Source organism: Mirounga angustirostris, unplaced genomic scaffold, assembly GCF_029215605.1.
Source record: "Mirounga angustirostris isolate CCGP_5_RB_7025 unplaced genomic scaffold, mMirAng1.0.hap1 SCAF_11, whole genome shotgun sequence".
Taxonomy (NCBI): Eukaryota; Metazoa; Chordata; class Mammalia; order Carnivora; family Phocidae; genus Mirounga; species Mirounga angustirostris.
Window position 1 is genome coordinate 91670919 of NW_026991719.1, and position 15156 is coordinate 91686074.

Here is a 15156-nt window from a genome sequence, read left to right on the forward strand (position 1 = left end):
CTAAGCTTTGAATAACTGGAGAGCAGGGAATATTCTCTATCTTCACCTTTTAGGTTCTATAATCCTCATGAGCTATTTAAAGGTGAATGCATTTATTTGTGAATCACTCTGAAAATCCTAAGGGAGCAGTGCAATGTTAATGCAGAGGATGTTAACTATAATTACTCAGGCTTACAGCAGTTATACTTAAAGGCAATTAAAGTGAGCATGCAGTTCTTGCCTTGATGGTAAAGTACTCTGGTGTAAGCACAGAGAACTGAAAAAGCAGCAGTCCAGGGCTAGGTGGATATCTCCATGTCCTCCCTTTCTTGAGAAAGGAAACCTTAACATCTTAGTAAAAGCATCTCCAGCAGCAGGAGTCACTGAGCCAACCCTCTGGAAGGGAAAAGCAACAAAGGCCCAGGAACTTTTCTGAGTTGGCTGAAGATAGGCATGCAGGTCAGACAACATCCACAAAACAGGCCGAGAGAAGTCCAATTATGCTTTGTCACCGGGATGATTATACATAAGGTACCAGGACCACTGCTGCTGGCATAATTCTCCTCCTACGTCTTTTACAAGAAGAATGAGGATAGCCCACCCATAAATGCCAGGGTCACCTAGTAAATGCTTAATTCCTAGATAACTTATGACAGAAAAGGACAACTCGAGGATGTTACCAATGTGAGACCCTATAGATGAAATCAACAGGTCAGCTATATTCTGTTATGTACTCTGTTTTCTAGAGCTCATCTTCCTTCCTTCCTTCCTTCCTTCCTTCCTTCCTTCCTTCCTTCCTTCCTTCCTTCCTTCCTTTCTTCTCTCTCTCTCTCTCTCTTTCTTTCTTTCTTTCTCTCTCTCTCTTTCTTTCTTTCAGAGAGGGAGGAGAAGGGGCAGAGGGAGAAAGAGAATGTTAAGCAGGATCCATGCCCAGCGAGGAGCCCGACACAGGGCTCGATCTAATGACCCTGAGATCATGACCTGAGCCAAAATCAAGAGTCGGATGCTCAACTGACTGAGCCACCCAGATGCCCCTAGATCTCATCTATATTTAGAAAGGACCAAAGGTCTATATGGTTTATTAATTCCTCTACTATCATTATATGCTTCACTTTTACCTTCCTCATGATAAATCCCCTTTTCTTTTCTGACTCGCCTCTGTATACTTATCTCCTGTGCTAAGCTCCTCAAATGTTAGATTGGTAATGAGGACATTCTGGGTCCCCAGCTTCGCCTTCCAATGTCATCAGAAATGTCAGTGGTTCCTTCTTAGGTAAAGAGAGAGGCCACATAGTAAAGTGGTTATGGTTATGAGCTTTGGCCTCGGACTGAGTTCAAATCCTGGTTCTCCCACTCACTAGTTATGCAACCTTAGGTAAGACACAATCTCTCTGAGCTTCCATTTATTCATTCATCAACAACATGGAGATGATGATGTGATATATCTCTATAAAAATCAAATGAGATAACACATGAAGTGCTTAGTAGACCACCCAGGACAAAAAGTACTGTTCTTTTTTTTAAAGAAAAAGTTAATGCCAAATCACACATGCTCTAATCCTTTCAACTTGGAACATTCATGCCAGATAGCCTTGATATGGTTTTCATTATTTCAATCTCTCATTATCACATTAGTGTCTAATTAAGACAAACCAAACAGACAAATAACAACAAAGAGAGAAACAGATTGATAAATACAGAGAACAAACTGGCGGTTGCCAAAGGGGAGAGGAGTGGGGGAATGGGCAAAATGGGTGAAGGGGATTAAGAGGTACAAACTTCCAGTTATAAAATAAATAAGTCATGGGGATGAAAAGCACGGCATAAAGAATGTAGCCAATAATATTGTAATACACTTATCATGGTGAGCATTTTATCATGTACATAATTGTTGAATCACTGTGTTGTACACCTCCAACTAATATTATATGTCAACTATACTTAAAGATAAAAAAACTTAAAGACATTAAAAATACAGCCATTTTCCCCTAGGAAGACGTATAAAACTAAGCCTTGGGGCAGTTGGGTGGCTCAGTCAGTTAAGCATCTGACTGTTGATTTTAGCTGGGGTCATGATCTCATGGTCGTGAGATTGAGCCCCATGTTGGGCTCCACACTGGGCGCTGAGCCTGATTAAGATTCTCTCCCTCTCCCTTTGCTCCCCCCCCCAAAAAAAACTAAGCCTCAAACACTTCATATGACAGAGCTTCAGATATCTTTATAGGACAAGGCCATTCATTGGAGGTACAATTAAAAGCAAGCACTAAGTTGCTGCAAGGACACCATCTTTTCTCCAAATGACCTGATTTTGGGGGCACCTCCACTTTATGAGAAATAAATACTTTACTTATGGTCAACGGTACTGTTGAAAAGAGCCATAGGCAGAGCTCATTCCCCACCACATGCACGCACGCACACCATCAGATATTTCTACTTGACAACAAATGAAAGGTAAAGGAACAAAGTGGTAACCAGGAGACTTGGATTCTAGCCCTAGCTCTGCTACTGATGGTAATTTGCTTCCCTGTTTTCGGTCTCAGAGTCCCCATTTGTTAAAAATGAGGAGGGTTGGGGCACCTGGGTGGCTCAGTCGTTAAGCGTCTGCCTTCGGCTCAGGTCACGATCCCAGGGTCCTGGGATTGAGCCCCGCATCAGGCTCTCTGCTCAGCAGGAGGCCTGCTTCTCCCTCTCCCAATCCCTCTGCTTGTGTTCCCTCTCTCGCTGTCAAAAAAAAAAAAAAAATGAGGAGGGTTTTAGGAGTCAGCCAAGCAAACTGGTCAGCAGCAGGCCAAATCCATTCATCCCCATCCACGTATATACTGGTTATAGATGCCTTCTGGCTAGATTGGCAGAGCTGAGCAGGCCTATGGTCTACAAAGCTGAAACTATTTACTATCTGGTCCTTTGTAGATAAAATGCCAGACCCTGGAGTGATTTTCAAACTGTTCTGTGGAGTGCTTCAGAGGCCACTATGGTGGGTACGTTGTATCAGATGGCTTCTCTTTTATGTGTTTTATATATTAGGGTTCTGCGTAAAATTTAATTTCCAAAAAAGATTACTACATTTATACTATATTACCTCACTCCATCATCTTTCATACTTAACTCTTCAGCATGGTTAAATAATTTAAGGTTCCTGAGGACCCCATGGCATTTCACGCCTCATTGCCTTTGGGTGTGGCATTCTCCCTCTTAGGAGAGGACCACTGACCAGTAGGTTTTAAGAAGTTAAAAAAAAAAAGCTACATAGGCTAGATAGTCTCAGATGGTCTCTGATAGTCTTTCAATTCACAGGTATTTTATGGATCTGCTCTTCCCCTTTTCACCTCCAACACTGACCAATAACTAAGATAGGAGGCAAAATGAAATCCTAGAATTCTGTATGGGCACATTCTTGGAGGTAAAAACAAAATAGAAGTTGTGCCTCAGTTTGTGTGTATGTACATGTAAAAGACAGAACATATAACGTGTGTACTCTCCATAGGATCCTAGATGATTTGTTTTTCTATGTCTTCAGTATTCATGGAAGTGAAAGTTCACTTGAAAAGTTTCTAAAGCCAAGGTGGTGGCTCAGGTCTAGAGACGAGTACCCATGCACCTCCACAAGAAGCCAAGTAAATCCATCATTTAAACCAAATTCCCTCCAGATATTCAGTGAATAGGGGAAATCATTCTATCCATTCAAGTTTTCTTACCAAAGGTCAATTTTCAAAAACTTGTCAAAGCTTCCCTTCCCTTGCTTTTTTTTTTTTAATTCTATGTTCTCCTAACATGGTTCCTTAAATCACTCTTACTTTCTGTCTTGATACTTTAGACCCACCTTCCCTTCCAACCCCATCCTACCTCTTGCTATACCACAAAGGTCTAATCTACGATAGTTTATTCTTTTGCATCTATACCAATGGTTCTTGACCGGGGGCTATTTCTACCCCAGGGATCATGCAGCAATGTGTGGCAACGTTTTTGGTTGTTACAGCTAGGGGTAGGTTGCTACTAGCTTCTTGTAGGTAGAAACCAGGTAGACTGCTAAACATCCCACAGTGCACAAGACAGCCTCCTCTATTACTACCAGTGAAGAATTATCTGGCCCCAAATGCCAATAATATTGAGATCGAGAATCCTTGATCTACACTTCAGGACTACTGGAGATCTCATTCATGCCACACTTTCAACAACTGCTTATATTCACATTTTAATGTTATCATGCTCTCTTTAGTCACAGACCCCTAGCTGAGTGCAAGACTTCTCACTCCGACACTTAATGTGTCCCAGACTGCTTTCATCATTCTCCAAAAGGCTATCCTTTTGATAGTTCAGTCATTATCATCACTTACTCTATTTTTCAGTCTCAAAATCTTGAAATTATTGTTCTTCCCTCCTTCCTCTGTCCACCATACCCAATCTCTCACTATTACTATGTGTTAATTTTAACATATCTCATATTCTTTTGTTTCCTTATATTTTCATGGCCTACATAGTTTTTTTCTTTAAAGATTTATTTATTTACTTTAGAGAGAGAGAGCACGAGTGGGAGGGGCAGAAGAAGAGGGAGAGAGAATCTCATGCAGACTCCACGCTGACCATGGAGCCTGACGCCGGGCTTTATCCTACGGCCCTGGGACCACGACCCAAGCCGCAACCAAGAGTCAGATGCTCAACTGACTGTGCCACCCAGGTGCCCCTTTGGCCTACACAGTTTTAAGTCCTAATTTCACAACTAAGTTATTATAATAATAACCTAACAGATCTCCTTACTTTCAGTTGCCCTCTCCCATCTACACATAAGCACATGTACACACAGACACACACGCACAATCAGTCCATCCTATATATGGTGGCTGTAATAGACTTCTTCAAGTAGTACATTATGGCACTGCTTTATTTAAGAACAAAGCAATCTGCTGCTAGCATATCCATTCCAGTAGTATTGATTAGGTACACCTACTATATCCAAGGCACCTGTATACCTCCTCTCTCACTTCGTTAGGTCAGAGCTCTTCTCTCTCATCCATATCTCAAGCTACTTGATGCTTTTCATTTCATCTCCAGTCTGCTCTCACACTGTCCCCTGTCCAGTCTAGATATGGCTCTTAAAAATGTTTTTATCAAAATGTTGCTGCCTCCTACTGCCTTAAAATTCAACCAGGCCTACCCTGCAAATACTCAATCTTTGTAGTAATCTGATCACTTCTTTCTTTCTTTCTTTCTTTCTTTCTTTCTTTCTTTCTCTCTCTCTCTCTCTCTCTTTCTTTCTTTCTTTCTTTCTTTCTCTTTCATCTGATCATTTTTTCATCCCTCCTCACCATATCACTAATCTCTCCAGGAGTTTTTCCTTTACTAATCTTATCTGACCCTGATTGCTGCTTTTCTCAAAAGCCTCTCATAATGTATACTCTACTAGCAGTCATTGTAAAAGATTTTATTCATGTGTGGATTCATTCATTCATTCAACAGATATTTACTGAATGCTTATCATATGTCAGACCCTATTCTACATCGGAGAGCAGTAGTGATATAATGGGAAGCAAGACAAAGTCCCTGCCCCACTGGAGAGCAGTATCCCATAAGCCCCGTAAGAGCAGGGACGTTCCACTCCTTTGCATCTCTCTGAGATTCTAGTTCTAGTTCATTGTTCACTACCCTCTTGGTAACCAGCTAATATTAATTAGCTGTCAAATAGAAGAATAAAAATGAGCATAGCATATCTTAGCTATAACACTACAAATATATGAACAATAAACACACATTCATCAATGTATTTACTTTGTCTGGCAAGTCAAGGGTTTCAAATCATTGTGAATCAGAGATAAATTTTTATTTATTTTTTATTTATTTATTAAATTTATTTATTTGACACAGAGAGAGAGATAGGAGAGAGGGAACACAAGCAGGGGAAGTGGGAGAGAGAGAAACAGGCTTCCCGCTGAGCAGGGAGCCTGATGTGGGCCTCTATCCCAGGACCCTGAGATCATGACCTGAGCCGAAGGCAGACGCTTAACGACTGAGCCACTCAGGCGCCCCCAGAGATAAATTTTTAAAGGGGAATCATAAAGTGGGAAGAACAGCAGAAAGGCAATCCCATGAAGAATAAGGCAAATATTCTCGAGCTCAATCAATCATATTTTTCCATTGCTCTTCTGCAATAATTTGAACCCATTCCCAAGCATTTGGCAGATCTCTTAACCCCCTTCTGACTCAGGAAAATCTGATCCCTGCAAATGAATACCACGTGATGGCATCCCTTCCCCTCCCTCCAACAACTGTGGACGTCTTTCAAATTTATTTTTTAAAAGATGGCTATATACAAAATTACTTCTAGGGCCCCTAAAGCTACCCATTTACCTCAGCCATTTGCAAGGAAGTCATTTAATCATTGACCTTTTCCATGTATGCACTGGTGGACAAAGCATAGGGTAGGATATTTTGGAATTAAGAGATCTGGGTTTTGTCCTAGATTTATCACAATCTGTCCGCACTTTAATTTCCTAATCGGTTAAAAGAAGACAAAACGTGCAAGGTTCATGGTGGGAAATACAATAATAGATTTGGAAATGTTCTCAAAAAGTTAAAAAAAATTACATAGGGGGTAGGGATGAATAAGCAGAACACAGAATTTTTAGGGAGTGGAGATACTCTATATGATACCATAATGGTAGATACATGTCATTATACATTTGTCCAAACCCACAGAGGGTAAAAACACCAAGAGTGAACCCTAATATAAACTATGGACTTCAGATCACTGATGTGTGAACATAAGCTCATCAGTTGTAACAAATATGACCTCTCTGGTGGGGGGTGTTGATAACGGCAGAGGCTATGCAGGTGTGGGAGCAGGGGGTAGATGGAAAATCTCTATACCTTACCTTCTCTTTTCCTGGAAACCTCAAACTGCTCTGAAAAAGTAAAGTCTTAATAAATAAAAAATATGCAGATGGATAGGTGGGGGTGGGTAGGCTATTATTACTGGCTATGAGACACTAAAACTAGTTATACAGAGCTAAGTCCAGTGCCATAGAGGACATCCTTCACTGTGTTTGATTTTCATCTTCCTTTCCACTGCCACAACTCCACTCACTATGTCCCAGATGTCACAGTTCCAGTGTACCTTCTTTGGTCCTCTCCTTCATACAACTAGTTCGTATGTTGCTGCCTTGACCCTTCAGTGATTTCTGTGTGATCTGAGTTAGTCTTACTCAGGAGCCCCTGGCTCCAAGTAAGAGTTCCCTCTGAAGCAATTTGGTAACACTACCCTGGTATTAGCAAGCTGCCTCTGTCCATTGCCAAGAGGCTGTGGTCCACTGGTGGATATTAAAAGAACTGAGGAGAAGAAACCACCTCTAGAAACTTGCTACCAAGACAACAGAGTTCATTCTGTTAAGGAGGCTGAAGAAATTATACAAGGCTTCCAACTTGGGAATTTAAAAAGTGAAAATCACAGGAAAAACAGAAAATCAAGCTCTGAGAGGTCACTCCATCTCTTTTTGGGGTGGGGACAGAATTTCTTAACATATTGGGTGGAGCAACACCTACTTCAAAAAAAAAATATGTTGCCAGGGCGCCTCGGTGGCTCAGTAGGTTAAGGGCCTAGCGTGGAGCCTGCTTAAGATTCTCTCTCTCTCTCTACCCCCCTCAGGCTCTCTCTAAAAAAAAAATGCTGCCACAAATATGGGGAATGTTATCCTTAGATGAAATGCCCTTCAAATAAGTCAATAATCCATCAGCAGAACACCTTGGAAGATTCCTGGGTAGATAACGTACTTTATCTGAATTCCTATCAACACTCTAAATGCGCACATAATTAGTACCCTCAGACCTCCCAACCACATTTATAATCCATCATAACTATTGTGTGAGTTTTACCTACTCACACAATATGCTATTGTGTGGAGATGATTTTGGATGAGACATAAATGTCTGTGCCTAGCACATCTTCCTCTAATATTGGGAAAGGACACTAGTTATGGTACTGTGTGGGTAAGTGTGACAGCAGAAAACTGTCCATCTCCAAAAGCAAAATGACAAATCAAGTAAGTGGCAAGGGAATTAGAAATAAGAAAAACTATCAGCCATAAAAGAATAATGGTGGAAATGGGAGGAAAGCATACGAATTTTGTTTCGAAGAACTGAGTGGAGTGGCAAAAGGACACTGGAAAATTCACTGCCTTCAAGAGTTATCACTGTGATGTCTAAATCATCGCCAGCCACTGCAGTTCAGAAAAGGTTAACACTTGGGCCCCTTTTCCCTGAATCTCTGTGGCTGTCATTCTAGCCTAAAGCCAAAGAACGAGGCTCACTGGCTTTTTTTTGTCAGCCCTCCCACATTCCGCTCTCTCCCGTCCAGTGCACTCTGCTCAGTAGGCAGCCCACCCGCAGCATCTTCCCTCTTTGATCCTGCCAGGGCCTTTTTCCCACCATGCCTGAAACAATTACCCAAGCAGTGGCTCAGCTCTGGATCATGATAAGACAGTAGCCAGCCAGAAGCCTGGGCTGCCTTGAGCCTTGTGAGTGGATATGCCAGGCATCTGTCGAAACTCTCCAGTGAGGTCAAATTAGTGGTAGCGGGTGGGGGGGATTGGGGGAGGTCCTTTGCATGGGAGAATGCCACGGTTGCTGTGGGACACAGAGTTCTTTTGACTTGGAGTTTAATGAGCCTCCACTTCAACACGACCTACGTGTCCCGAAAGATAAGGGCAAGGATGGAAAGGCACCATTTACCTTGGCTACTACTTGCTGCATAGGCTGCAGATTGGTGGCAAGACCCTGATTATAGTGAATCACCACAAAACCAGGTCTCTCCTTTAGTAAAAGTACTAGCCCCTTCCAGCAAGATACCTCCCCAGATGTCAACAGAGCAGGGTCCCTCCGAGAATCTCTGCTGAGCTTGGAAGAGGAAGAAGTTATGATTGCGGGAGAAAGTTCTCTGTAAGCCTGAGGCACATTTCTGTATAGAGCTTAGAGCACAGTGAAGAGTATCATGGGCAAGAGACTTAATGGCATTAGAAAAATGAGATGAATTTCAGGAAGAGCATCTAAATGAGGACTTTGTACAGAGAAAGACATAAATACATGCAAGGGTCCTCGGACTATTAAACTAGTCATAATATTTCCCTGGCCATCTTCTTTTTAAATGAGATATATGTGACATATAACATTATATCAGTTTCAGGTAAACAACATAATAACTCGATAAATGTATTGACCTGACATTGCATTTAGTAGGCTAAGAAAATACTCCCTAGACCAATGACTTAATTTGGGAAAGTTTCCCTAATTCTCATTTGCTAAGTAGAGTACAGAGGTTTCCCGTGGAAGAACTTCTAAGGAAAATTCATGGTACCATTTGTAAGCCATAACTAAATTCTCTGTTTATACGAGACATAGCAAATGTCTGGCATATCCCTCTGTCTTCAAAAACGATTTTATGTGAGTTATCTCCCAACAGATAGAGGACTACATTTTCTATTCATGAATACCCTTCTCGATTTGGAGATGTTCACTAATTTTGTGAACACTGAAGACTCCTTAGTTCCAGAGCTACCTTCTGTAATGTTCCATACTTAAAAATTTTACCCCAGACAGAAGGAGCTTAATGGGGGTTGAGTTGCAGCAGACGAGGAAAACTTCAATAATCTGTTCTTGTATTGGGGACTAAAGAAAAGGAATGTTTTCCTTTGAATATTATAAAGGAGATAAGGCAACCACCACCCAGGAGCAAACCCAGGTCTGATAGGCTGCTAAGACAGAAAAGAAAAGAAGAATCAGTGGATTTTTCCTGAGACACGGTTTCAAGCCCCTACATGGGCTTGAGAGTCTGGGAGACATTACATGACCTCTGTCTTTTGATGCTATTGGGTAGAAGGCTCCCAGCCCGCTCTCTCCATCAAATATCCCACTGCCTTTAGCAACAGCAACTCAAATCTCCCAACAACTAGACTCTGAGCAGAAGTACAAGTGGGAGGAGGACTAAAAAATTAATAATAATTGATGAACTCATTTAAGATACCTGGACACTAGATGCCATGACTGAATCCTAGCCCAATTTTCAGAACTTCTTTTTTAAATTGTAAACCTATGTGTTTCGGGGGCAGGGCCCTGGAAAATGACTAAAAATCTGGAACAAATGCCCAGAAAAGCCTCAGAAGCCAGAAATATATTTCAGGCAACTGTTGCAGTGAGGGCTGCCCAGTGGGAACTACAAATTAACATCCTCTCCTTAGATGTATATTGTATATTATTTTCATGATTAACAACCAGTTACCACTGAGCCCTAGGACACAGCAAACCAAGAGAGTTGCAGAGTCTTTGTCCCCATTTATCTCCTACCGGATGGGCACCCATCCTGGAGGGGCAGTAGGGCTGTGTCTACACTCCAATCTCAAATCACTCTGGACAAGCTTCTCACGGTCTTGTTGAAAAAGAGGGGCCCAACAGGTGAAGCATTTTTTTTTAAATGAAAAGATGCAGGGGTTACTAAATTTGAACAAGCGCCCACATTTTCTCTTTGGGAATGGAACCAAAGGATGATTCAGACAGGGAGACAGGCAGCAAGGTTTAGGGAATGAAGAGTCATGAGATTCCAGTTTTATTCCTGGCTTTACCCAAGACTTGCCATGTGACCAGCAAGCTACTTCTCAGCCAGTCTCTCAGTTTTCCCTTCTCTAAAAGAACACAGTCTTATCCTTGTCCTGTAATTTACTCTGTGATTTCCTCACAAAAAGGGGAAGGAAAAGCATAGATGAAGTATAGCAAAAGGTTAAAGGGTGTGCTCCTTAGGTCTGGATACCAGACATATACAAGTATTCCTCATGTTCAATAAAGCAACTTAGCAGTATTTCTGATGTAGACAACTGATGAAGCTGGACATTAACTTGATTTTATGCAACCTGATGTTTAATGATTAAGCAAATCAGGTCAAGGACATCATAGGTTAGGTGACATTATCTACTGGAAATGTATGAACCCACAAGCATTTTTTTTAAAGATATATTTATTTGAGAGAGCAAGCAGGAGGAGGGCCAGAGGGAGAGGGAAATGGAGAGAATCTCAAGCAGACTCCCCGCTGAGCGTGGAGCCCACTCAGGGCTCGATCTCACAACCCCTGAGGATCATGACCTGAGCCAAAATCAGGAGTCGGACCCTTAGCTGACTGAATCACCTAGGCGCCCCTCCAACAAGCATTTTAATCCCCACCCCAAAAAGCAAAGGATATCTGGAAGTCAAGAGATCTCTAGGAAATAGAACCATTCTTACTGAGGGAGAAGAAGCAGGCAATGAATGAAGGTAGGAAAGACAGCTCATACATACAAAAGCCACAATGCTGAGGGCTTGGTCACTAAACACTTTTTTTTTTGGTCTCAAGTTTATAAAGCTTCTAATGTTACAATGGAGGCTATTTCTTCTCTTAAAACAATTCAAATTTTAGAATAGTTAGTGAGATGTGAAATTTTCTTCACCAAGTTACACTTTGGCATCAATTTTTGCTGGAACACACCCATTCCCTGAAGTACAAAACATTGAAGACTTAGTAGTACTTCAATACAATGACAACTGGTATGCAAGATTAATTAATGACAGGCCAGCAGCAATATTCCCTCTATTTCACATGAACACAGTTCAGTGTTGCAATCGAGTAACATCTACATCAAGACTAATCAGATACATATTTATCATACGCTTAATAGTTTGGGGGCCCCTGTATTTGTCAAAGAAAGACTCTATACTCGCACACACAAAAAAGTGACCATTTCACCCCACCACGTACCTCCATTCCACAAGCTAGCCAGGAAGAGCCAGGGCACAGCTCCTGGCCTGCCACAAACTGTAAATTGTCCCTGGGTCCCATCCTGTTCAAGATTGCTTCTATTTGAGGGGCGCCTGGGTGGCTCAGTCATTAAGCGTCTGCCTTCGGCTCAGGTCATGATCCCAGGGTCCTGGGATCGAGCCCCGCATCGGGCTCCCTGCTCTGCGGGAAGCCTGCTTCTCCCTCTCCCACTCCCCCTGCTTGTGTTCCCTCTCTCGCTGTGTCTCTCTGTCAAATAAATAAATAAAATCTTTTTTTTTTTTTTTTTTAAAGACTGCTTCTATTTGAAAACCAGTCTGCAAAATAAATCCTAGGATAAGGGGCATAGCCATCAAGATTCATTTATTTTAGTTTAGTTTTTTACCTAAGGGGACCAACTTCCCACTGAGTATGGGGAGACAAGGACCATTTTGATGTTAAGATCCTTGGAGTACTTTAAAATATCTGGAATCATTTTTTTAGCCCTTCTAAAAAAAAAAGCTTTAAAGCCCTATAACGGCAGGAATTAAAAAGTATATATCTGTCACAGGCTTAAGGCAGGGCTAGGTCCACAGTAAGAACTTGGAGGGGGGTGGCTAGCTTATTACATGAATGAGCAAATGGAAATTGCTCCTTGACCTTGGCGATTTTCTATTCGGGAACCAAAGGAAGGAACTTGCAGAGAAGAGAAAAGAAATCAAAGTGCACTCACATCAGCGCAGCTATGACTAGAAGTAGCAGAGGGCGGGGCTCAGTCACTTAAGTGTCCGACTCATGATTTTGCTCAGGTAGTGAGATGGATCCACAAGTCAGGCTGCGTGCCCCGCGGGGAGCCTGCTTGGGATTCTCTCTCTCCCTCTGCCCCTCCCTCCGCTTGTGTTCTCACTCTTGCACTCTCAAATAAATAAATAAATCTTTAAAAAAAAAAAAAAGTAGCAGATGGTACCTTCCTACTGGGGGATTGTGTAGCTGCCAGTTCACCAAACTGGGGAGTCCCCAGTGCCCTTGATCCCTTGATTTCCCAGCCCTTCCCCACCTCAGGCTCATATACCTAAGGAAACTACACATACCTCTTCTTCCAGCTTGACCACCTTGGCCTGGGCATTGCTCAGGGCCTGGTCTCGGATTTCGATGTGTCGCCGTTGGTCCTCATTGGTAGAACGGGCAGTGGCCAGCTCGGCCTCCAGCTTCTCCTTCTCCCTCTGGCTTTCCTTATCTATCAAGACATGAATCATCATTACTGCCATTCTGGGGCTGGCTCAAAACCTTACCTGGGTAAAACTGACAATCATACCCATTATTAAACATTGTCTAACACACAGCCAAAAGAACCAGCACACCCAAGATCTGGACTCTCTTGCTGGCTCTGCCACCAATTTGCTATGTAAATTCAGAAAAGTCACTTAACAATGGTTGTTGTGCAGAAGCAATGTGAAAGTAGATGTAAAGAGTGTGATGAAAAGTATGATGCAAAGAATACACACACATCAGAAGAACAGGTAGGTTTGTCTCTTCAATTTTATTTCTTCAAGTGGTTTTGTATTCACAAAAGAGCCACTGAGTCCCCCAGAGTTTACCCTATTATCTTGTGACAGTATATTAAATCAATCTCAAAATGGTATTTCACAGAATGTATAAAACTCAAAATCCTACTCTTTACTAACATTATTTTCCAACTGAAATAAGTCCAGGATTGCATTGTAGGTACAGAAGACCAAGACACGTGTAATCATCCCCTCGGCCTTTCTAGGACCCTCCCCTTTTACCTAGGACAGCCCTCATGCCAGAAACTCAAAGGAGCAGTTCTGATTCTCATTTGGAGGTAGAGTGCCCTTCCTCTGGAGACCATGATACTTAAGTTTGTAAGAGAAACTTTAATAGGGCAGCCTCGCCTTCCTTCCCACTCTGATGTTACTTATCTATTCAGCTGTACCTTGGAAAAGAAATGAGCATCTGTCGAATACTTATTGCCTACCAAGTATTGTGCTAACTTAGTCCTCAGAAGGACTCCCCTGCAAGGAAAAGTGTTATTCTCTTCTCCATTTTGTATATGAAAAGACAGAGACCCAGAGGGCTTGAGTAACTTGTACGAGGTCTCATAATTAGTAAATGAGTACACGGCGGAGCCCATACTTAAGGGCAGGCTGTTCTAAACTCCTTCTAACCAGACTGCCTTCTCCTGGGGTTGCATTAGGTTTGGCCTCTCGAGGGTAAGTGGAACACATTCCCCAGGGAGGCTTTTCAAGAGGGCTTTCTTGCCGCTTGCCACAGTTCCAACCACGCAGCACCCTGTCGATGTCCAAAGGCAAAAAGAACTAAGAGGCCACAAATCATGCCCTCGCCTCTGCTTGCTAAGTGGAGTCCATTTTTCCCTTCTAGAACCATGAGACAGCCTTTCCCCCTGCTGTTAATACACTTTTTATCTATTAAGTTCCCACATTTTATAAACCAGTAGCCGAGCTCCCAGGACCCCTGAAATACCATCGCCACACAGGGAGGAAGGAGTATGAACTAGCAGATCCGGGGCAAGAACCCATACATTTTCTCTTTTGTTTTGTTTTGTCCTGGGGGGCCACCACCTTCTCCACCAGGGAACCTACTTCCAGGGTCACCGTGACACCCCAAAAGCAACAATTTACACCAGGTACTGAGGACACCAGAACAACTGCATTCTTCCCTCTGAGACAGACTGACAAAGGAACAGGAGGCTCAGGGAAATGAGGAAGAAAAAAAGCCCCACTTCTAAGGCCAGTGCACAACAGAGCAACCCAGGGAGGGAGGGGGATATTGTAAGTGAAGATCAAACAAACTTGTAAAAGCTGACTGGAAGCTGCATGGAATGACTTGAAAGAGGCATGTGGAGGCCCCGTGAAGATGGGGCCTGACAAGTCCCCACCGTGCGCTACTCCAGCTGGGAGCCGCAGGGAGGGGGGCAGGGGGTAGGCAGCACCAATCACGGGCATCTGCAGAGTGAGGGTAGTTCATCTGTTTCCCCCTATGGGCTCAACCCACTGCAGAGTTTTTATTGCTGGTTTTATTGTGGCAATTGGAAAGAATGAGGCATTGTCTAGCTGGGTGGAGTCTATTAGGGACCGATAAAGAAGAGGATTAGTTCATTGTCACGGTCCTCGGAGTATTTCCAGACAAAGGAAACACTATTATGAGGAAGATGTAGTTCTGCCCTCCCCCACATCCTCCAACTCTGTGACCAGAGTCAGTAGCTCAGGCCATGGCAGTGGTCCTCCTCTAGCTCCCTTTGCCCTCAGCCAATATGGAATGATATGATGTAATACGGGGTGTTTAACTAAGGGAGCCACAGGTGCCGATTAGGTATTCCAAACGCTAATCATCGATTTCGCATGTTAATCCTGTCTCTACCACAGCCAGCCCATGGA

At 42.8% G+C, this 15156-nt stretch overlaps 1 protein-coding gene across 3 annotated transcripts in view; it reads right to left on the reverse strand.

The window, feature by feature from the left end:
• The window catches only part of AMOT (angiomotin), a 64117-nt gene that overhangs the window by 18447 nt on the left and 30514 nt on the right, over positions 1 to 15156 (reverse strand). For all 3 annotated transcript variants that reach the window (XM_045881724.3, XM_064574489.1, XM_054508988.1), the window contains one exon: positions 12832 to 12977. In XM_045881724.3, the coding sequence (XP_045737680.1) occupies positions 12832 to 12977 (146 nt within the window). The remainder of the gene's footprint in view (positions 1 to 12831; positions 12978 to 15156) is intronic.